This window comes from Dipodomys merriami, unplaced genomic scaffold (assembly GCF_024711535.1).
Source record: "Dipodomys merriami isolate MVZ:Mamm:240054 unplaced genomic scaffold, mDipMer1.0.p SCAF_2, whole genome shotgun sequence".
In the NCBI taxonomy this organism is placed as follows: domain Eukaryota; kingdom Metazoa; phylum Chordata; class Mammalia; order Rodentia; family Heteromyidae; genus Dipodomys; species Dipodomys merriami.
Genome location: NW_027203381.1, coordinates 73,885,249 through 73,908,461, shown reverse-complemented (window position 1 = coordinate 73,908,461; position 23,213 = coordinate 73,885,249). Strand labels below are relative to the sequence as shown.

The 23,213-nt window shown below is 41.8% G+C and overlaps 2 protein-coding genes and 1 long non-coding RNA gene across 4 annotated transcripts in view; 1 reads left to right on the top strand and 2 right to left on the bottom strand.

Moving 5' to 3' along the window:
- The first annotated feature begins 874 nt into the window (after positions 1–874).
- Positions 875–6,968, top strand: Ndufb4 (NADH:ubiquinone oxidoreductase subunit B4). The gene is made up of 3 exons (XM_070030133.1): positions 875–1,098; positions 5,712–5,858; positions 6,848–6,968. The coding sequence occupies exons 1-3, from the start codon at positions 919–921 to the stop codon at positions 6,908–6,910; spliced, it is 390 nt and encodes a 129-aa protein (XP_069886234.1). The 5' UTR covers positions 875–918; the 3' UTR covers positions 6,911–6,968.
- A 5,102-nt stretch (positions 6,969–12,070) lies between these two features.
- LOC138831660 (uncharacterized) lies at positions 12,071–16,340 on the bottom strand. The gene is made up of 2 exons (XR_011373414.1): positions 16,077–16,340; positions 12,071–12,225 (listed from the first exon to the last, which is right to left on the bottom strand). It is a non-coding gene; the product is annotated as an uncharacterized lncRNA (long non-coding RNA).
- A 1,847-nt stretch (positions 16,341–18,187) lies between these two features.
- The window catches only part of Hgd (homogentisate 1,2-dioxygenase), a 48,699-nt gene continuing 43,673 nt past the window's right edge, over positions 18,188–23,213 (bottom strand). For both annotated transcript variants that reach the window (XM_070030131.1, XM_070030132.1), the window contains 2 exons: positions 21,448–21,629; positions 18,188–19,480 (listed from right to left, as the gene is read on the bottom strand). In XM_070030131.1, the coding sequence (XP_069886232.1) occupies positions 19,334–19,480; positions 21,448–21,629 (329 nt within the window). In that variant the 3' untranslated portion in view covers positions 18,188–19,333. The remainder of the gene's footprint in view (positions 19,481–21,447; positions 21,630–23,213) is intronic.

Sequence of the window (23,213 nt, the reverse complement as noted above, 5' to 3'; positions counted from 1 at the left end):
ACAGAACCACTTCTAGCTTTTTCTAAGTACTTTATTGGAGATAAGAGTCTCATGGACTTTCCTGTGCAGGCTGGCTTTGAAACACGATCCTCAGATCAGCCTCCTGAGTAGCTAGGAGTTATGGGTCTGGTTTGCTCTTGAACTCTTGGTCCTCCGGCTTCCACATCCCAACTGCTAGTATTGCAGGTATGCACCATGTTTACCTGAGTAGATTTGAACTTGAATGTCACAAAATCATCTCTTATAGTGAGACCCAGTGCCTTTTGTGTGTGTGTGTGTGTGTGTGTGTGTGTGTGTGTGTGTTTTAATATCTGTAAATACATCTTTCATTTTAGCACTTCATGAGGGCTACGGATTTTAGATAAGAAGTTTTAGCATTTTAATTAAAATATTGCTTTTTCAGGATGTCATTCAACACTTTTAAAGAAATTCTGAGGACTTAGGTTCTGCAAAAGTATATATACTTATAAATTTATTTAAGTCACACAACTTTGCTAGGTGTGCACCATATGGGCCATTATCTCCAGGATGAACAGAAAATATTAAATGACTTGTCCAAGGTCACAGTTTGAGTAGGCCCACACAAAAAAATTAGGACTTCGGATGCCAGTGCCAACCCATTTCCCTATGTCACCCAGCTTCCCAAAGTAAGTTTTTGGAAGCAGGTGCTGGGAGACATGCAAGGGCAGGGCCCAGGAGAGGTAGCCAGTAGGCCAAGGGAAAACATGCGCAGGCGCAGATGAGCAGGCCTGGCAGCGTCGGGAGAAAAGTGGAGTCTCCACCTCCTTACCCTGCCCCCCTCTCCCCTGGTCTCACCGCCTCTCACTAACGCGCAGGCGCACTTCCTGAGGTTGAAGGTCAGACTGAAGAGGGTGGGACTTAGAGCCACGCAGGCGCAGTTGTGTGCCGGGCGCCAAGATGGAGTCCCCCAAGTATAAGCCGGCTCCCCTGGCGACTCTGCCGCCTACTTTGGACCCAGCCGAGTACGACATCTCGGCGGAAACTCGGAGGGCGCAGGCCGAGCGGCTGGCCCTACGAGCCCGGCTTAAACAGCAGTATCTGCTTCAGTACAACGACCCCAACCGCCGCGTGCACATAGTGAGTGGGGCCGGCGGGGCGGGGACTCTGGGCCGGCGGGCGGGGACTCTGGGCCGGCGGGCCGGGGACTCTAGGCCGGGGTCTGGGGGTCTCGTCAGGCCGGGCGGCCCGGGCGCACTCGGGGGTCCCCTCCGGCACCCAGCGGGCCGCGGGAACTGGGGGACCACCCCAGCTCCCCTCCCTTACCCCAGTCATCTCGCAGGCCCAGGGCAGGCCGCTCACGAGCGCTTGACCTTGACCACTACGCCCAGTGGTCAAGAGGCCAGGCTGTGAGTTCGGAGCCGATGGAGCTGTCCTGCAATGCTCAGCCCCATTCTTTTTCTCATCGGAAAAGTGGTTATCGTATGGTACTTCCCGTCTTCAATGAGACACCCGAAGGTCTCGCGAAGCCTGGCCTGCAAAAGGCTCAAGCTCCCAGCTCCCACACACGTCCGCATGTGCGCATTCAAAAGCTGTTTGAGAGGTTGCAGTTCACAACTCAACAGGGCTGCTGCTCTCTCCTGATGGGACTAGGTGGAACGGAAAAGGACGATAGACTGGCCAACTGTGACCCAGGGCAAATTACTTGGACCCTCTAAATCCGTGACAGGTTAAAGGCGATCCTCTAGGTAATGTCTCCAGCAGTTAATATGTGGATGGTAAAACTGATAGTTCCTATTTAGCAACTGGGCTTAATAAGTTTTCTGTGCACCATCTGTGTAAATCTCTCTGACGCTCTGTTTCTCTCTTTTTAAAGACATCACAAAAGTTGGGGTGATGTTCTCTAGGAGTTTTTGGAAATCGTTAAGAATCGAAGGAAGATTACATTGTGCCAGGAACCGCTAACCTTTGTGTTTGATTTCAAAACCAAACCAAACCAGGGTTGCTGTGTAGTCTGAGCTGGCCTCATCCTCCTGCTTCCACCTAACAAGTTCTGGGATTGCAAGCATGCACCACCATGTCTTAACGGAGTCTGAATTTAAATGTCACAAGTGTTTAGAAAATTCAAGTTCTATTACTATTTCTATTTTGTAGCTAAGAAAAAAATAAGGGAAGGACATATGGTTCATAAGGATTTGATAACCACTAGCAAATCATGGAGCTTAATTTGACTTAAGATTTGTGTAATCCACAGAATTTGCTTTTACCTAATTGTATTACCTCCGTTCATAACCTTGTTTACTTTGATAGGTATAGAAAGACACATCTGTTGTACACAATGCACATTACTGCTTTTGCTGTGCTAGTAAGATTAATAAAAATAAGAGCAGGCCTATTAAACTCAAGTTTTCTTTGAAATACCAATCCTATTTTCCAACTCTGTGACTCAGGAATTTCTGTTTACTTATCTGTAAAATAAAGGGAATACTACTTTTTCGTTCTGTAAATTAAGTGACTGTATCACCATTTATTAATACATGTACATCATTTTGTCTAATAGTTAAGAATCATGGATTTGGGGCCTGGGAAGGTGGCTCAGTGGTAGAGTGCTTGCCTTGCATGCATGGATTTGGGGCCTGGGAAGGTGGCTCAGTGGTAGAGTGCTTGCCTTGCATGCATGGGGCCCTGCGTTCGATTCCTCAGCACCTCATAGCAGAACAAGCTGGAAGTGGCGTTGTGGCTCAAGTGGTAGAACGCTGGCCTTGAGCTGAAGAGCTAAGGGACAGTGCCCAGGCCCAGAGTTCAAGCCCCACAACAGACAGAAAAAAAAAAAGAATCATGGATTTGGTTGGCAAATAATTGTCAAGGGCATAATATTATGGGCCTATTTTAGATGCTGAGGTAACAATGGAGAGAAAAGTAGGGTAAAATCCCTGTCTTTGTGGAACTTATTTCCAGTGAAGAAGACAATTAATAAGCAAGTTAAACTAGATAAATGGCCATATTAGATAGTGGTAAGTGGCTTTGTTTTGTTTTTTAAAGGAAGGGAGAGGACCAGGAGTGTGTGTGTGTTTAAATTTAATAGGGTAAGCAACTCTTTGGAATGTAAATTTCAATGAAGATCTGAAAGGAGTGAGGTGAACGAGCAAGGCTCATCATGTAGGAAAGTAGTTAGCTACAGGAAACAGGAAGTACCAAGGCCCTTAGGAAGGAGTGTTCTTAACTAATTCAGAAAGTATTGAAGAGCTGGATATGATGTCACACACGTGTAATCCCAGCACTGAGGAGGCTGAGGCAGGAAGATTACAAGTTAAAGCCTAAACTGTATTATGTAGCCAGATCTCTCAAACACCAACAACAGGTCAAACCAGACCAAACCAGCAGAAATTATGGTGGCCAAAGTAACAATAATGAGAACAGAGTGGGAGAAGATCACACACCAGGCTTTGAAGATCATTGTGAGGACCTTTATTAGAAGAGAGTCACATAATCCATATTTATTTTTCAGTGAGATCTCTTTAGTTGTTTACTTGAGAATTAGATATGGGAGAACAAGAAGAGCAGAGTAAAATGAGACAGAAGAGTTTTTACAGAAATTGACTCCTTTACTCAACAGCTGCTGCCATGGCGGTGATAATGGAGATGGTGTGAAGTGGTCAGTACTGGATACTTAAAGTAGACTCAGCCAGGTTTGCTGGTAGATAAAAATGATATGTGAGTGGAGAGTTACAGTTTGTGACCTAATTAGATGAAGGTTACCTTTTACTAATACAGAGAAGAACATGAGAGGAGCAAGTATGGAGGTAGAATGGAATATTGGGAAGTCATTTTGTGATAAGTGATGTTGGAAATGTCCGTTAAACAAATACCAGTGTTAACAGGTGGTTAGATATCTGGAATTCAGGTTAGAGATCTAGGGCTTGAGGATAGCTAATTATTAGTCTATAGACATATTTAAAAATCATGTGACTGGATGACTTCATTAATGGAACAGGTATAGATCAGAACTGCTAGCAAGATACAATAGTAAGAGACTTGAGAGATAGGAGGTAAAGAGCAAGGGAGATGAAAGAATGGTTGGTGACTTAGGAAAACCACACAGGTGAGAATGCATGTTAAATATGACTGATAAAGCATTGGACATTGAGTGGTATCAGAAGAAAACCCGTTTCTACGGTGTTCATTTGGAACATCTTAATTTTTCTCATTAGCAGTACAGTTACTGAAACACGGTCAAGGAGTTATTGGCATTTTTATGAAAGGAAGTGTCTTACAAGAGATACCTGGCAGATTCTAAGATATAGAGAGGTGGTAATGTGTATGTGGTGTGATGATACTAATAGTTTCTAGAGCAGCAGAAGGTATTTTTGAATACTTGAATCTAATAGTGAATGCTTACACCCTTGAGGAGTTTTAACTCAAACAAAAGGAAAGGGAGTTTTTCTACCTTAAGGATTCTTTTGAGCTCCAGCTGATTATCTCAGGATAAAATTACTATGATTTGGTTTGAATATAACTGTGGAAGACACAGCTAAGTTAATTTAGTCCTGGCTTTTTAATGTTGGTAGGGACCTTGAATGTGCATGTTATATTTTAAATCTTAAAGCTGATTTTATTGGCTTGTTTTTTTTTGTTGTTTGTTTTGATCTGCCAGTTATTTGGAGAGAATAACTTTATAAATCATTTGAAAATTCAACTATGTGTTTGAGGTAAATTTGCTTCTCTTAGGAAGTTATTCTGGCATAAACATGGTAAAGTGAACAATGACTTTTTTTTTTTCCCTTAACCACCAGACAGGGTGATTGTTTTCTTTAATGACTGATCTTTCTACAAAACTTTTAGTACATTTCATAAAATGTACTAACTTTGCTTTTGAAATACCTGCCAAGTCAGCTTTAGAAATTAATATTTCAGGACTAGAGTTATAGCTCAATGATAAGAGGGCATGCTTGTCTAGCACCAAAACAAAATAAAAAGTAATAGCTCAGAGTTAGCATATTTCCGCTTTCATCTTCCTGCAGCTATGGAAAGACCAGTGTTGAGATAGCACTAGAAAAGGTCATGGAATGAAATACAAAGCTTTGTAGAACATGTGAAATCTGTTTTGCTTTCAAGGGTTAGAGAAATAGAAACAAATAATAAAGGATTCTCATACCTGTTAATTCCAGCTACTGAGGAGGGTGGATAGTAGGAGGATAAGGGTTCAAGATCAGCCGTGGGAAAAAGTTAGCGAGACCCCATTTCATCTTTGTCACCCCAGCTATGTGCTAGGTGTAAGTGGGACAATTGCAGTTCAGGATAGCTTGTACAAAAACGTGAGCTCCCATTCCAAAAATAATAAAAACAAAGAGGCTGGAGATAGGGCTCAAATGGTAAAGCCTGGCTAGCAAACATAAGTCCCTTGAGTTTAAACGCCTGTAATGTGATGTGACGTGGGGTGGTAGGGGGGTAGAGGGTAGGGAGTAGATTAAGTAGGAAAGGTGGTTTCTCTGCTAGTTTAAAAGATTAGGATAACACCATACATAAATAGAAAGTTGAAGGGTGGTAAGTCTTTTAAATTCTGAAGGATTTGAAAAGTCATTAGAATTATTTTTTTAAATAGTAGCAATGAGAGATTTTTTTTCCCCTGAAACTATTTAGAAATATTCGTGTCGAGAACAGGGTGTCTCTGTGCTCCTTCACAAAAGTCCTGATGACTTTGTTTCTGGATGTGTCCCATAAGTTCTATCACTCTTTGTTCCCATTAATTTTAGGAAGATCCTGCCTTGATTCGCTGGACCTATGCAAGATCAGCAAATATCTATCCCAATTTCAGACCCACTCTCAAGAACTCACTGTTAGGAGCTTTGGTTGGAATTGGGCCCCTTGTCTTCTGGTACTATGTTTTAAAATACGATAGGGTAAGTACTGGGACACCATGTTTAGCCTTTCTGTGGTAGGGTCCCTTTTAGCCACCTGTAGCTGTTTGTCTTGGTGTTTGCCACCAATGCCCCTCCCACCTTAGCCCTGAACTCTTCCTTCCCTTTCTTTGACTAAACATTGTGGTAGCCTCTGGGTCTTTCAAGTTTAACTTAATGGTTGCTCTAGAGTAAAAGTAATAAAACACCCAGTTTAAATTTCTAAGACTTGAACTTAGCTCAGGAAAGTTTTCCTGTTTTCCTGGTGTGTTTTTCAAATATATGGAAATTATACTGTGATATTAAGTAAAACAATACTGAAATAATTTTTTAACTTTTTTGTTATTTCAAGATGCCACAGAAACTATTTTTTTATTGTGGTTAACCTTCAGATTATCTTAGTAAAGTTTTTACTTAATTTTTTTCTGTTCATTTGTTTTAAAAAGAGATGTTTATTGGGTCAAGTAGGATGTTCCTTATATATATGAATTCTATTGTGCTAGTCACATTTTATAAATAAGTGTTAAAGCATATGGATGCCCTATTGACAGAGAAGGGAGAGCAGCCAGGGAGTCTGCAGCCAGACTGCTGAGGTGTACTGTATCATGGAATGTCAAGCTTAGCTCTGAGGAGATCACTTCCTGAGCTAGGCCCTTGGCCAGAGCCCCCAGGCATGTGTTGTTTAACCTGAAGTGCTACATTTGTCTTTAAGATGGCCAGTCCACTCTTTTGTTAGATCCATCTTTTCCAGAAAGTGTTTGCTATTTGTTCTGTTTTATGGGGTAATTTATTTCCAATTACTAAAATATGGATAAGGTACTTTTGAAGGCATTTTCTTACTGTTCCTTTAGTTCTTCTGATGACTACTTTTTCATATATGATGGGATCACGACTGAGTTTGGAGTATTTTATTCTGATTTTCAAAGTTATATCATGGGTTGAACAAGAATGCATTGTTATTCATGTATCTTTTTTTTTATGTGTCTATATAGGATAGAAAGGAAAAACTTATCCAGGAGGGAAAATTGGACCGAACATTTAACCTCTCCTATTAGGCCTGGCAAGGATACCAGTTTGTATTCCTGTTAAATAAATCTTCTATTAATCATGAAATGCTTTGTCTTTCTTATTCCTCAATTCAGCATTGAAATAAATGTATTACTGTGGCTGGTATTGGGGAGCTTTGTGTGTGCCGGTACTGGGGCTTTAACTTGTTCCTGAGTGCCCTTCTTAGCTCTTTCATGCAAGCCTTTTGGTGAGCTGGCTTGGAACTGGATCTCAGCCTCCTTAGTAGCTAGGATCCCAGATGTGAATCACCAGCACCCAGCAAACCCCTCCTTTCTGAGAGCTTGGGGTTTAATGACAAGGAATCAGTTATGTTTGAGAGGCTTAGGGATGATGGTGTTTGATTTTGTCCCCGAAGTTCAAAAAGCTGACAGGAAAATGATCCTTTTTTAGATAAGATGTGTGGTTTGCCTAACTTGGAGGCTGAGAGTAATAATATGGGGGGGAGGGAAGGGAGAGAGTCCTGCTGAGGAACAAAAGTATAATGGTCAAGCATTGGCCTTGGAGGTCAGATCTGGACTAGAAGGCTAGCTTGCATTTAGCAGTTGGCATTAGACCTCATCTCTACTGCAGAGCAGGGAGAAAGTAAATGCCTACCACATAAGGCCATGAAGATAAACAGTGTCACCAAATAAAACTACTAGCCACTCCGTGCTTTGTAGTTAAACCTTGAAACTGTGACAATTTCAATCCCAAAGACAGCTCAGTCACATACTAGTGCTCTCTAGGGTTGATGTGTACACATACTAGGTTTATCCTAAATAATCTGTCCCAGTATTCTCTTATTCAATCATACCTTGGTAACACAAAGAGCAGAGATTGAAAGGCTTGGATAGGGGTAGTTTAGTTTGTGATCTGAAGTAACAGGAAAGGGAAAAGGAGATAAAGCCCATCGAGTGTGGGGCTTCATGTGGCCTCAGGGATGGGAAGCCCTGTGAAATATACACAGAGTTTCTACTCCAGACAGGAAAAAAAAATAAGCTGTCTCCATAGGTCTAGAATTACGCTATGCAATTCCTGTGCATCCCAGTGTGGGTGTGGCTCCATGCTGGCTTGGTCCTTAAAGTCCTCACACTTGGAGGAAGGAGAAACAAGGGCAGAAACTGATGGACTGTGAAGCTGAGCTGTTTTTGTTTTTTTGAGGGTCATACCTGCAAGCAACTGACAGTGATAACTGGGGTTAAAAGTTGAGTCAAAGCCAGTTGTCAATGGCTCATGCTTGTAATCTTAGCTACTTAGGAAGCTGAGATCTGAGAATTATGGTTTGAAGCCAGCTGGGGCAAGAAAGTCTGTGAGATGCATCTCCAAAAGCTACTCAGAAAAAGCTGGAAGTGGCGCTGTAGGCTAGAAGTGGTAGAGTCTAGCCTTGAGCACAAAGAAGCCCAGGGACAGTACCTAGGCCCCTGAGTTCAAGTCCCAGATTGGCCAAAAAAAAAAAAAAAAGTTGAGCCAAAAGGATGAGAGGCAGGCACAAGACTGTATGTGTGTGTGTTTGCCAGGCAATAAGCCCCACTGTAACATGTTCCTCAGGGCGATGGGTTTATGAAGTACTCAGTTTGAGAGGGCTAGTAAAACAAGCTGCAGTCATACTGCTGTACCTGGCCTGGAGGTGGAAATACTTACATGCCTCATCCACACTTTCTAGATCTCCCTTGTCAGGTGTAATGGGTTCTTTCCTGGTGGGAGTCACCAAGGTCTTTTGGTAAGACCAAAATGTTAGTTCCACAAATGTCATCTGGCCTTTGTTGAAGCAGTTACTGCCTGTTTATAGTTGCCCAGAATCTGGAAGCACCCAGAGGCTCCTGTGGACCCTCTTAGCTCCTTGTCACTGTGGCCAGTGTCTACATTATGGTTGGAGTCTTGTTCCCCGGGTATGAGAAGCCTCAAATGATGGGATGTTCCCAGCTTCAGATAATGGTGTTGCTCTGGTGAACGTATTCTCATGTCTCACATTGTGAATTCATCACAACCTAAATTTGTAGAACATACATTTCACCAGTTAATCACTAGGGTGGTAAAGGAATCCTACTTCCCCTTGCTGCTTAGACTCAAGTCCTGCTACCAGGACAGAGCACTATACGGTGGTTAGCTTGTCACATTTATCACATGGTCAGTCTTGTGCCTTTAATAGGCCTACCTGTATTTTCTTGTGCTTTAGCGCTTCAATGTTGACCAGACCTCATGACAGTCCTGATGTAATGCAGATCACCATGAGCAGTTACCTGTTCTCATGATAGATGACTAGGTACTTTTGGAAATGATCAATTATTCTCTACTGTGTAAGCTGCTGCTTTGCTTTGTGACCTTAGGAGTCTATAGAGCAGCTGTTTGATTGCCACGGTCCCACAAGAGACTAAGGAGTACCCAAATCTACCACAGATACCTAGAACATTAGCTTGATTGGATTGTCTGACCCAAGTAGTGGCCACTTGCTGGAAGCCTGAATCTTATAGAGCCTTCTCGGGGCTCCAAAACCAGCAGCTTTGCAGATCTCCCTGTAAGTCATCAGTGTTCCCAAGTAGGGCATGTGTTTCCTTCAGAACCCACGGAGACCTATAATGAACTGTGCCTCTTTCTCAGGAGAGGGTATTAAGTGGCACAACTTGTCCTTTTCTTTGCAGAAGACCATTGGACCCCCTACAAATGACTTCTAAACCTTTATAGAGATGACCTCACACTTTCAGTGTCAGGTTTGGGCACCAAAGTAATGGGAAGCCTAACCTATCAGTGAACAGAATCTTTGAGGCAGAAATAATAAAAGTTATGAGGAACAGCAATTCCAAGGGGACCAGCCTGGAGGTACATGAAGTAGCTGTGTGTGATAAACAGAATGCTGGACTGAAAATTCATGAGTTTCTGCAAAACAGACCTGTAAGCCAGTTTGGATCTGTACCTGTCAACTGTGCCAGTGAGACCTGGGTGAAGCACATGATTCTTATTCCCAGTTTCCATTTGATTCCTTTTTCCTGATGTACACCACTTTATATTCCCTAACAGTATCTTTGCCCTCCCCTTTACCCCTTTTAAAGGCTTTTATTTATTTGGCAGTGCTGGCTGGATATTAAACTCCAGTGTTATGCTTGTTACCACTTGAGCCATACCTCCTGTATCTTTTTGCATTTCTAGATAGAGTCTGACTCAATGCCCAGGCTGGCGAGCTGTAGTTTTCCTACTTGTACTTTCATGTGCCACAGGATGACATGCATGTACCACTGTACCCAGTAGCTGGGATAATGGGTGCTACCATAACCAGCTATTGGTTGAAATGGAATTATGCCAATTTTTATGTCTGGGCTGGCCTAGAACCAAGATAGTCTGATCTCCAACTACCAAGTAGCTGGAATTGCAGGCTTAAGGCATCATGCCTGGCCCATTCTTTTTATTTTATTTTGTACTACTGAGGATCAAACTCTGGGCTTTGTTTAAACCAGACAGACATTCTACACTTGAGATGCTGAGCTGCATCCCAGACCAAATGCAAGATTTATTATTAGTTTTTTAGACAAGATTTAATTGTGTTTTAGATAGATAGATAGATAGATAGATAGATAGATAGATAGATAGATAGATAGATAGATAGATTGTAAAGGTGATGAACAGGAGGTTATATTTACATAAGTAAGGTAATGAATACATTTCTTTTTCAACACTGTTACCCTCTCCCTCATTTTCTCTCCTTACCTCTCCATACTCCCCTCCACCCTGAGTTGAAAGTTCATTTCCAACCTAGTGTCAAGTGAGGATCATTTGTTGCATTAGTTCATCCTTTGTCCTGCTGTTTCTGTAATTCCCTTTCCCATCCACAGATCAGATAAACTTATATACAAGACAAAGGGTACAGAAAACTAAAACAAAAAAATATAAGTAACTGCATACAGGACATAATAAGATTCTCGTTTCCAATTCTTGGAGGTCAGGGTAATACGCTTTTATTATGTATGGTCCTATTCACTTAGCAATTGGGCTATTGTGCTCCCCTGTTAAGAATATCATAGACATATTCTAGTTATTACAAATGAGAGAAACCATGAAACCTACTTTTCTTTGGGTCTCTAAGCCTCTGCAGAACTATTTTAACCTTTCCATGGCCAGCTCTCAGCATTCCAAGTGCTGTCAAGGTGATGTTCCAACCTCTCAAACCTTTTCCAGGTTTCACAGCTCAGCTTCAGAGTTCCATACAAATTTTTGTGTTTGTCTCTAGCTTTTTTCATAGAGTAAATTTCTCTGAGTAGAATTTCTGGAAGTAGTAAGTACACATACGTTTTCTGTTTGAAAGGTTTTTACATTTTTACAATTTTTTTTGGGGGGGGGGTCCGGTCATGGGGCCTGAACTCTGGGCCTGGGTGCTGTCCCTCAGCTCTTCAGCTGAAGGCTAGCGCTCTACCACTTGAGCCATAGCACCACTTCCGGCTTTTTTCTTTTTGCTTATGTGGTGCTGAGGAATCGAACCCAGGGCCTCATGCATGCAATGCAAGCGCTCTACCACTGAGCCACCTTCCCAGCCCAGGTTTTTACAATTTTATATTCCTAGATAGTAAGTCAAAGGCCATTTCTCCATCTCAATATGTTATCGCTCACATGCAACAGTACATAGCGGTTTGGCACAGCCTCTGAAATCAGGCTTCTTGTCTTGGTGTCCCTGTTGTGTCACTGAGGAGGTAACCTGGGAAGTATTTAATTGTGCCTCAGTTTTCTTATCCTCACAATAGACATACTAATAACACAGGATTGTTTGATGAGCTATAGAATAATGGTATACAGTTTGTGTGAGTGTTGATATCTTTTAAACCTGATTAACAAGGAATATTTTAAGTCTGCATTTCACTTATTCTTGAGGTTTAATTTTATCTATTTGTACTTGTTTGCGTGTCTAAATTCACTTACTGCCTTTTTGTCTGATGTAATATATTTTTTTTCCTCCATGACTTTAAGGCTTAAACAGTATAAATTAAAGATGTTAATTCTTGATCATACCAATTTTCTTTCATCAGGAGCTACTTTAGTGCCTCTCAGGAACAGGAGAAACATTCAGTGTTTTCTTGATGCCTAATGTTAAAAAGAGATAGTACCCAGAGGAATTTTGGCCTCGTAGGTGATTTTGAAGCATTTTTAACACCAAAAATTATTGAGCAGTATGTTTGAGAGCCTAATTAATTTCAAAAGATTTCTTTTATTAGTCAAGAGCAAAGTCTGAAATCACACCAAAAAGTAGTCTGATGAGGACACCAGTTGCCACCCCATCTGAGTTCCAAATGCTGCCATCTGTCTGGTGCTGCTGGGTCTGGCACTGAAGCCCATCATGGTACTGCAGGGTATCCAAGAAAGGAAAAAAAAAAAAAAAAAGACAAGCATGTGATGAGGGACCAGATCATAAGGCCTTTGTCAGCATGATGGCTGAGACAACCACGCAAGGCACTGAGCAGGACTAATGGTACTGGGTTTGCATTCCTGGAAGATCATGCTGGTGTGGGTGTGGGTGTGGATCACAGGCAAGGGAGGCAGGGAAGAACCAGGAATCAGGCTGTTGATTTTGAGACATGGTTTTCAGCTTTTGAGACAGCCCTCAATGTAGAATAAAGCAGCCCCTGCCAATTTCAAGATGACTCACTGGATGTGAACTTGTCAAAAGCCGTATGAAAGCCTAAATATGTTATCTCTATTAGTTCTGTGTGCATATGCAGGCGTGTTAATAATTCTTTATCCTTGGATGACATATCTTCCTTCTGTCTGGAACAGTATTGCTTCCCTAACAGTCAGGATGGTTTAAGTCTTTTTATGTTTTTAGCATAGATCCTGTCTGAATAAAAAGATTGAAATCTCACTAGGTCCAGTCCTTGATTTATTTTCCTTTTTATGCTTTGTAATTCCTTGGGGCATCTAGCAGTCTCTCCATAACTTAAAGAGTAGATACAGAATACTTGTTACTCATCTTAATATTCTTCAGGATATTTAATAAGGTAGTTAAAGAAACTAGAAATGTATATAGGAAGCTTTACAATCAGATTTGTTGTCCATATTTTTCAATCATGCAAAATATGGGCAGCACTTTAAAGAGGCTAAATATACATATATAGGTATATTAAAAAACATTCCAGATTTTCAAAGCCTCTACTGTCCCTTTCTACTTCTATGTTTCAATTTCCTTGGTAGAGTGCTGCCTTGTACCTGTCATTCTGACTATAATCCTTCCCACTATTTCCTGTCTGATTGCTTTGCTTACTGCCAATTTTTTGGCTGAGATAGAGACTCCTTATTTTGCTGATACTCACTGTGGCCTGGAGAAACACCAGGCCCCATCATTGCCATGGAGATTCTACATTGGAATTACCAAGAAAGTGCAATATGAATTAATATCTATCTCATAGCCAAGCTTCAGGCTCAAAGGATTAAAGAAAGCTGAACATTTGACATCTGACCTGCAAATTTCCCCGGAGACAGATGGCTCATAGGATGTCTAAGATTTCTGGGACAAGCTTGACACGAGTTTAAGCTCACTTTTTCTCATAATCACAAGGAGTATCACTTTAGTTCTGAGTCAATTCTTTACTTCATTTCTTATAATTAGTTCTAGAAAAATATTGGAGCTGGAAGAGAAAGAAACTGGCTTAAGCTGCTCAAGAAATCAATACAGGAGGGACTCAGGGGCTGCAGTCTGGCATGAAATTATGGAGGGAAGGACAAGAAAGCAGTAGAGGATTTCTTTTGAAACAGCATAGTTAGGCACTTAAAAAAACCTTGAATTGTGTGTGCCATACAATTAAAAGTAGGCATTTTACTCATAGTTTATAAAAGATGATGTAAACATAAAGTTATTATTTTTTAGGGTAGACTTTGGTGGAATCAATAATCATGCTACTAGTAAGGCAACTTTTCCTTTAAAACTACACTGTATAGAATGGTGGCCTAGAAGTGATTGGGCCTTCATGAAATTTGGCTCAAGATGAGCTGCTGTTGGTCTGCAGATGCTGGAGAGTTACTTTTTTGGAGACATGGGGGCTGAGGTACCTGTGTTCTATTGAATTTTTGTAGGATAGTGGGTTTCATCCTTCTTGTGCCTTGGTCCAACACTGAGCCCTGTCATTGCTAAGGATATTAAGAAGATAGGGCTTATTCTCACAGGAGCTCAGACTGGCAGAGAGAGAGAGAGAGAGAGAGAGAGAGAGAGAGAGAGAGAGAGAGAGAGAGAGAGAGAGAGAGAGAGAGAGAGAGAGAGAGAGAGAGAGAGAGTATCATAGTGGCCAGTACTTATGAAGCTTTGACTTATCCTCAAGACATAAAGTGAAACTAAGGGTTTTACACAGCTCTCCAAATACCTCAAAACTTCATTGTAAGTCCATCCTACCACTCTTATGCAGATGATACTTGAAAGGGTTAATAATTTGCCCACAAAGCTAATAGGAGCTAAGGTAAGACAGAAAGCTAGGCAGATTGACCCTAGAGGACTTTGAAAGGTGTAAAGGTGGGTGGGTGTGGAGTCAGGTGCTGAGAAAGGACACCTACTCCATTGTGGAGGGCCTTCAAGGTGTCACCTAGAAAGCAGGGCTGACCTTGCACAGAATATTAGAGCTGAAAGAGTTGTTAAAAGATCTATCTCACAGCTTAATTCTATAAGAAATATCTACATGGGAGACTTGACTGACCAGGGTTCAGGCCATCCTGATAAGTAGAAGATTATAATTCTAGGTTTTGATTAGGAACTACTGCCTGCTCTTATTGTCATTGTCACCTACTTGTGATTAGAAGTGACAGACAGGTACTAGACAATTAACAGCCAATTTTCTGACCAGAGAGAGAGAGAGAGAGAGAGAGAGAGACAGAGAGACAGAGAGACAGAGAGACAGAGAGACAGAGAGACAGAGAGAGACAGAGACAGAGACAGAGACAGAGACAGAGACAGAGAGAGACAGAGACAGAGAAGCCATGGGAAAAATCAAGCAGATGATTGACACATTTTGTGTGTGAAGTACTGGCAGATTTGGCACTTCCTGGGGATGTGTTCAAACCCAACACAGACTGTATTATTTATTCTTGCTGAAGTGCCACCAGAAAGTGCTCATGGCCAGCACTAGCTATTGCCCACAAGACCTACTTCCCATGGAGACCCTTCCTGACAAGGAGGTGGCATGACCTCAATCCCAAGGAATGAATCAGGAGCCAGGCATTGGTGCCAGATACACATTTGACCCTGTCTGTCTAGGACCTAAGGAGAAGTCTGTGAGGGAGGATTTTCTTTACTAATTAGAAAAATAAAATTTCCCCATGCCTTTTGCTTTCTCTCCTTTAGATGTGAGGTCCTGAAATAAAGATGGTGAGATAAACATAGCAAGAGTAGAATGACAGAAAATCAGAAATAAATTGGGTCCAGAACAATGTTGTGCCATCATTTTCCCCATAATGAACTGACCACCTCAGACTTCTTTAATGAGATAAAGTCTTAGTTGTTAAGCTAGTGTTAGATTTTCAGACACTTAGAATTGAATGCACTCTGTTAAGTAACTTTTTAGTGAGAAGTGGTGCCATAAAATATATCTGTCCTTTAGTTTTAACTTCATTATATTATCTAAAATGAAAGCACTTAATGCTCATGAATGAGTGAAACATTCCCATTTGTTAAGCTTCTTTTCTAGGGTTAGGATTGATTCTACTTCCCCACCCAAGTTTTCACTGTTAATAGTGTAATGGGTTATGTCAAAGCTTCTGATATAACTCCAGTTTAAAAACCTAGATTTGGCTAATGAGAGTCCCACAGGCCTCCATGATTAGGCAAAACTTTTGTTACATAGAAACTACTTTTTATCAAAAGCTCTTTAGATTTTGTCTTAATTTCTACTTCAGTTGGTCTATTAATATACATTGCTGAGATTTTAAATTCAACTTTGGTATAGCTTCTTTCTCTTGAAGCTAAAGATGACAAAATCTAGGTTTTTTTTTTTTTTCATATTATTAACAAAGTATCTTTCCGGGAGGACAAAATTTCCTTCAAACCCAGTAATGAAAACTCACCACTCTAGGAAATCTTAACACAATAATTAAGTGATTTAACTTATACCTTACATTTAGCCTGTATTTGCCAATAATGTTCCAAAGCAGGTACCTTCTAGGGGCTCCACCATTACCCTGTAACCTGCTTTTCCTTCTGGGTTGGTTACTCCTTACCTCATATTGTCCTATTCTGCTTCATGTTTACTGGGGAACTTGGAGCTTTAGGGATTAAAAAAAAAATCTCTTCTTCTCTGATGATCCTGGACACCTTGGGTAAGACTGGGGTCTGAGGTTGGAAACAGAGGGTATTTTCACTACTAATTTTAACTTTGTAAGTCAGTGGTCTTCACCCGAGTTGTTTCAAAGAACATTCTCATCCTTGGGTTGTGTCTCCTGTGTTACTGGTTTAGTTGGTCTGAGGTGTACCCTGGGCACTGATTGTTAGCTGGTGGAATGTCTGTTGACATTCCACACCGGATACCTTTGTCGGGGAGCCTGTCCTGTGTATTACAGGATGTTTAATGAGTTCAGTGCCCTCTCCAGTTGTGATAACCAGAAATATCTCTGGCCTTTGCTGGATGTCTTGGGCTGGGCTGGGCTGGGGGAACCTCTTGAGAACCAGTGGTTCCAAGCCATTGATAGTAGAATGGTTGTGAGAAGTCTCTCAAGAAGAAAACGAAGACAGGCTGCTGTTAAGATAGCTTAGTTCACTGCAAAATAAACAAAGATACCAAGGGAGGCTGCCCTTCCCCCCATCATTGGAGAAAACCTAATTAGAGTGTTTTTGTTGTTGTTGTTCTCCTTTAAGGTTTTTTATTGTAGACAAAGAGATGGTATATGTGTCTTGGTGAGCATCTCAGTGAACAGGAAATGAAGGAAATGGTATAAATTTTCCTTGCTGGTGAGACACACAAAAGGAAATGAAATCTTTCTTTTAATTAGCACGCACAGTCCAGGCCTAGGTGAAGTATTTCTCAGGATGGGGATTTGCTTCCAAGGGTGGGAAGATAAAGTCTGACAACTGAGGTGCTAAATCCATAAAAATCCAGGATTTGCACGGTCCTTGGCGGACTTCGCCACCCAACCGAGGATCTAGTGAAGGGAAATAAACCAGAGCTGAGTGTGCATGCATTTGTGAATAAAATATTTTAGTGGTTCTCTTAGTTTGGCATTATAGGGATCCAGGAAGCACCGTAACAATGCCGAAGTGGGAGAAAAAGAGAGCAAGTAACAGGGCCACTCATAAGAAGTTGCCACCATGGGCTCATAGAGTTTAAGCCTTTTGAGAGTTGCAGGGAGCCAGGGAATAACACAAACCTCAGGTACAGGGCAAGAGGCTGCTATATTGGCCCACAAATTCCAATTGGTCATTGGGCTAAGGACTACAGTCAGGGCAGACATTCCTCAGCACTTTAGTTGAATTGTGGTTCACTGGAAGGCAGAGTGGCAGACGCCCGTAGCTGAGGACAGTCTTGGGCAGTGACTGCTACTTGGATGTGGAGGACCATGGTGGATTCTGCTACAGTGATCAGTTTTAAAGCTTACTTAAAGGTATTAACTGCTTTGTTAGTTAACAATATTTAATTCTTAGTAAAGACCTTGTATAAGGAACATGAGGAAAGCATAACAAAGGTAACTGTAACCCTCAAAGATACCTGAAAAAAAATATATGTAACTATGAAATACCTCTGTAGAAAACTATCGGGCATTCCAGCCCTGCCCTCCACCCCTCTCCCTCATGCAGTGCACCCAGTCCACCAAGTCCTTTTGGGTGCATTCTCAAATATTCTGGAAATTATCTACTTCTATCTCTGTTGATACCTTAGTTCAGGACTCATGCAATGGCCTCCTCATGGACTTTCCGTACCCATTCTTCTTTCAGTTCCTCAGATCCACAAAGCATTTAGTTGAGGTATTCCTCCTCCCCATCCCACCCAACCCCAGCTCTACGCTCCCATTTGTTCCTTCCTGTCTTTTAGATCTGGCTAAATGAAGTCTTAATTGAAGATTTTTCTTTCTACAGGAAGATCTCCCCTGCCATACTCCATCCCACCTGTTGTTCTAGCTCAACTCCTGCTCATTGTCTTCTCAGAATGTTTTGGTGGTGGTTTACTTTGTCTGTTTCTCTCTAGAATGTAACCTCTGTAATGGCAAGGGCCATGTCTATGTCCTTTAGCTCTGCATCTCTAGGGAGTTGTCAGGTTAGCAAGTAGATATACATGATTCCAAGCTAAATTCAAAGTTCCTGAATAAATTTTAATATAAGAATTTCAAAAATTGCATTAATTATGGTTTGTCTTAAATTCAAGGTCAATTAGCATCTTGTGGTTTATCTGGCAGTCCTAATCTCCAGGTCTTGACATATATCTGACTTTCACTACATTGTATTGAAGGGAAACTTGATAGCAGCATATCAGAATTGTTGCATGGCAACACTGAGGAAATGTACTACAACTACAGAACTGAAGCAGCAACCAGCATCATTCTGCATCATATTTGTGCTCTGATTTGCACATCTTCTCAGTCCAAAAGAAGCCAATCAACTCTCACCCAAAGTCTTGGGGGACCCAGTGTTGTACAGGGGAAGCTGACCACAGTAAGGCAGCTGTGAATTACACATTTCCATGTAGGACCCTCTCATTTTTGTTGTGGCCTCATGCTAGAGTGTTGATTCCCTTTGGCCCTGACTTCCCCAGATTGAGAGTTCTCAAAGGAAAGTGCAGCTTCCTTCTTAGCCATGTGTCACCAACGTCTTGCTCTGGAGAGGTAATACAGGCTGAACATGTTACCAGACAGAGAAATGAGCAAATAGTAAGATGATCAGCTTGAGCAACACTGAGGGGCTTCCTAAGATGAGGGACCTTAGTTGCACAAACTGGAGTAGTTTTAGACAAACCGGGTGAGTAGGTTACCCAGTGAGTGAATTATTCTTTCTTCTCGACAGACCTGTAGTGGCCAGGGATGGTTGGTCCTGGTCATACTGGCTCCTACATGATACCATGATTAAATGCCTACTGTCTTGCCCATCTGTTTTAAGCTGACAGATTTTTGGAAGTTTTCTGAACCCCTTGAGTTCTCCATTCTTTGATTTAGCTCCTAAGAGTTTGATCCTGGGTGTCAGCCCCAACTCATGATGTGGGAAGGGGCTTACCCACCAGTCTTGGCCACTTATAGGTCAGGCTCATTAAGATGTGATTATGGCTATTTACCACTTCCACAGAACATTACCAGGTGTTTATTGAATAATTAAATGGATGGTCATGGAACTTTTCAACCATATTTTCACAAATATTCTAAGTTTCTTGACTATGAAATGTGAGTTTACACTTTATCCAAACCTTCCCCTCCACAACATCAGAGAGCATACAGAAGATTCTCTAGGAAACCATACAAATTCATTCTTGGTTATGGTCAAAAGGCTCCAGTCTCAATTAAGGTCCTGCCGGCTTCTTGGACTTGGGGGTGAAATGGCTCTTGAGAGGTTCCCAGCACTTGTAGTAATTCTCATCCAAACAATTGGAAGCTTTGAGTCCCCATTTGGTGACAGCCAGACTTAGGGAAGATTCAAACATAAATGCCTGCAGGAAATGGGGGACATGTGAAGAAAGGGATGAGGTAGACAGTAAAACACATGTGCTTAGATGTCATAAGAAGATACAGGCAGGCAAAATCTTGGACTAATAGATCATGTTACTGGCATTGTGAGAAAAGGAAACCCAGTCCTTGGATCCCAACTCAAACCTTACTACCTGTAAGCTGATGAGATCTTAGGCAAGACTTTGAACTAACCAGGACCTTGAGTTCCATTTTGTGGGATGGAATTAGACACTTGGGCCTCACACTGTTTCTCAGAGCACTGTGGAACTATATTTGCTAGTTCCAAGGGTGAGAGAATGCTGGAATGCTGGAGTATTCTTCTCAGGGGCTGTTGATTAGCCTGACCATATCCTTGTGACAATGGGCAAACCCTTCATTTCACAGAAGAGGAAACTGAGATTTGAACTTGCATTTTCAAGACTTTGACTAAGAAATCAGGAAAAGGAAAGGAGTAGCAGGGGAAGTTGCTTAAAGAAAACAGGAATGGCTGCAGCACTGTTTTTTAAAGCCGTATTTCAGTACTTAGGAGGCTGATGCAGGAGAATCATGAGTTTGAAGCCAGCCTGAGGTACATAGTAAAACCCTGAAAAAAATAACTAAAGGAAAAAAGGCCTGGAGGCATATCTCAAGTGGTATTACATTTAACAAGCATGAGGTCCTGAGTTCAAAATCCTCAGTACCACCACCACCACTAACAACAACAAAACTTCCAGGACCTGGACATTACCCAAAGTTTGACTACTGAAGGAAATGTCCCTGTCCTGTGCCTCACAGTTGTAGAGCACTGTTCCCTAGTCATACAATTACCCAGAGACAATTTAGGGCACTGAAGGTTCTTAAGGAGTCACTCTGGTGTAGCCCAAGCACTTCTGGGATCTGTCAGAGTCAATGTGCTTGCTTAACTGAGATTGTCAAACTGTGTCCCATAGAAATCCCTCAGAGGTCCTGGCAAAATCCCTCAGAGGTCCTGGCAAGAGAAACAATGCTGAAGCCAAGCATGTGAGAAGATTTTGTGTCCTTCTGCCTCCAGAGCTCTGCTACCAGCTTTGGCTACAAAACTAAACTGAACTAAACTAAATTGGATAGATGGACAGCTAACACCCACCACCTAGGATGTCTACAAGCTACATGGAGTCAGGAAGGCCTGTGGTAGAGATTTTGAACCAGGTAGCATTGAAGGCATTTGTTTAAAAAATGCAAAGCAAATTTGCAGGTGGTTTAGAATAAAAATTACCTCCTATGGTCCATTAACTCTAAGAATATAAAAATAAAATAAGATCAAGTGCTGCAGCCAACTGCAATTGTGTTCAACCTCAGTGTTTACAGCCTGACATGAGAGGAATACAAAGCAGGTTTTAAATCCCATCCATTCCATCCCAGGCCAAAATAGAACAAAGGAAAAGGAGGAAACATCTGAAGACTGCAGCTCACAAGCCTGACCCTTCAGTGCTTGAAAAACTGGGTGAGCGTGGCATCCTGCCTCCCCTGCTGTTGTGGGCCTCCATGACTGCTTGACTCCGAGACCGAGCACACACAGGGCTGCAATGAATACAGGAAGACCCCTCACCCAGCATGATAATAACCTTGCATTTGAACTGTATTGAACAACTGTGCAATAGATCAACTCATAGTCATCTGCTGTGATAGATCGCATACCCATTCTGAAGATGGGGAAAATGATGCATGGAGAAGTTAAGTGACACAAGCGCTAAGAGCTAGAATTTAAACTCAGATCTGACTCCAAGTACAGAAGGCTTCCTATACTACCACAGCGGGGATGTAGCATTTGCACAAAGCCATGTATAGACATACATATAACTATGTACATACAGACACACAACCCTCCTCTCTTTACTCCACCTCTGTTTCTTTGGAGAAATAAAAAATAGATGATTTTTCTCTTGACAAGGTGGGGAATCCAGCTCCCAGAGCCTGGCAGCTTGCTTACCATGGTGCCATCAGCAATCCTCTCAGGCTCCAGCTTGGCCTTACTGGCCTTCTCAAAGCAGTCAGCATCAGGGCCATGAGGGGTCATGGCACTGTGCAGGCTGCCACCCCCTGGCAGGAATCCACCTGGCTTGGCCTCATAATGACCTTTGATGAGTCCCATGAATTCACTCATGCAGTTCCCTGGGAAGGTTGAAGCAATATTATTATTATTATTATTATTATTATTATTATTATTATTGTGTGTGGGTGTGAGAGAGAGAGGTAATAGAAAGATGTAATAGAAAGATTGATATTGATGTAATAGATGTAATAGAAAGAACTCTGGATTCAAAGTCCATTATCAAAGCATAATCTATGTGACAGAATCTTGGTCTCTGCAAAATACAGACCTTAAAAGCTATTTATCATAACAAATACCAGCTTCTATAGCTGATAAAATCGTATTCTTCTGTTCTAGAATTCTAAATGGAAACAATATCACCTCTATTCCATACAAAGATTTTCTTTTTTCTTTTTTTTTCTTTTTGGTCCAGTCGTGGGGCCTGAACTCTGGGCCTGGACGCTGTCCCTCAGCTCTTCAGCTCAAGGCTAGCGCTCTACCACTTGAGCCACAGCTCCACTTCCGGTTTTTTCTTTCTTTCTTTCTTTTTTTTTTTTTTGCTTATGTGGTGCTGAGGAATCGAACCCAGGGCCTCATGCATGCAAGGCAAGCGCTCTACCACTGAGCCACCTTCCCAGCCCTCTCTTTTCTTTCTTTAATTTTTTGGGTAGTATTTGTAGTATTGGGGTTTGATCTCAGGGCCTCGTGCTTGTTAGGCTGGCACTCTACCACTTGAGCCATGCCTCCATTTCTCACACAAAGAGTTTATCATTCCTGGCAGTTACTCCTGGGCTCTGCCTGCATGGGCTATGATAGGCAAGCACTCTACCACTAAGCCACATTCCCAGCCCTGCATGGGTTCTATGAATGGAAGTGTTATGCTCTGCAAAATAACCCATCATATTACTTAACAGCTCTGGGTGTTAGAAAGCTTTTTCTACTTTCATATAGGTTAAACTTATGAGTCCTAGTTTGCTTTCTAGCATCACAATTGAACAAAAATCACCATACTTCCATACTTTCAATCCTATAAAGCTATAAGTAAATCTATAAAATAAAGCTTCTTATTAAAATAATAACACCTCTGCAGCAGAATAAAAGAAATATAAAACCTGAGTGAATTTCATTGACTTTCCATCTCTATCCACTCCATCCATCTACCCATCCATTCATCCATCCAATGTATACAATTAGATATTGTGGTAAGTACTGGGATATAGAAAGATAAGAAAAGGCCCCCTTATGGAGCTGGGAATGTGGCTTTGTGGTAGGGTGCTTGCCTAGCATGCATGAAGCCCTGGGTTCAATTTCTCAGTTTCACATAAACAGAAAAAGCTAGAAGTGGTGCTGTGGCTCAAGTGGTAGAGTGCTAGCTTTGAGCGAACGAAGCTTAGGGACAGTGCCCAGTCCCTGAATCCAAGCCCCAGGACTGGCAGGGAAAAAAAGTCCCCTTAAAGCTACTCAAAGTCTGCCTGTGAGAGAATGGAGAGTTCAAGTCACAGACTACAGAGGGAGAAATAAGAAGTAAAATAGCACAATGTTCTGTCCTTCTTGTATAATCAGCTAAGCAGTGACATCTACCCTTCCCCAAATACTAAGTGCTGCTTTAGGGCCCCTATAAAGGGACATAGATTTGGAGCCCCTGCAGAGAAGGTGACATCCAG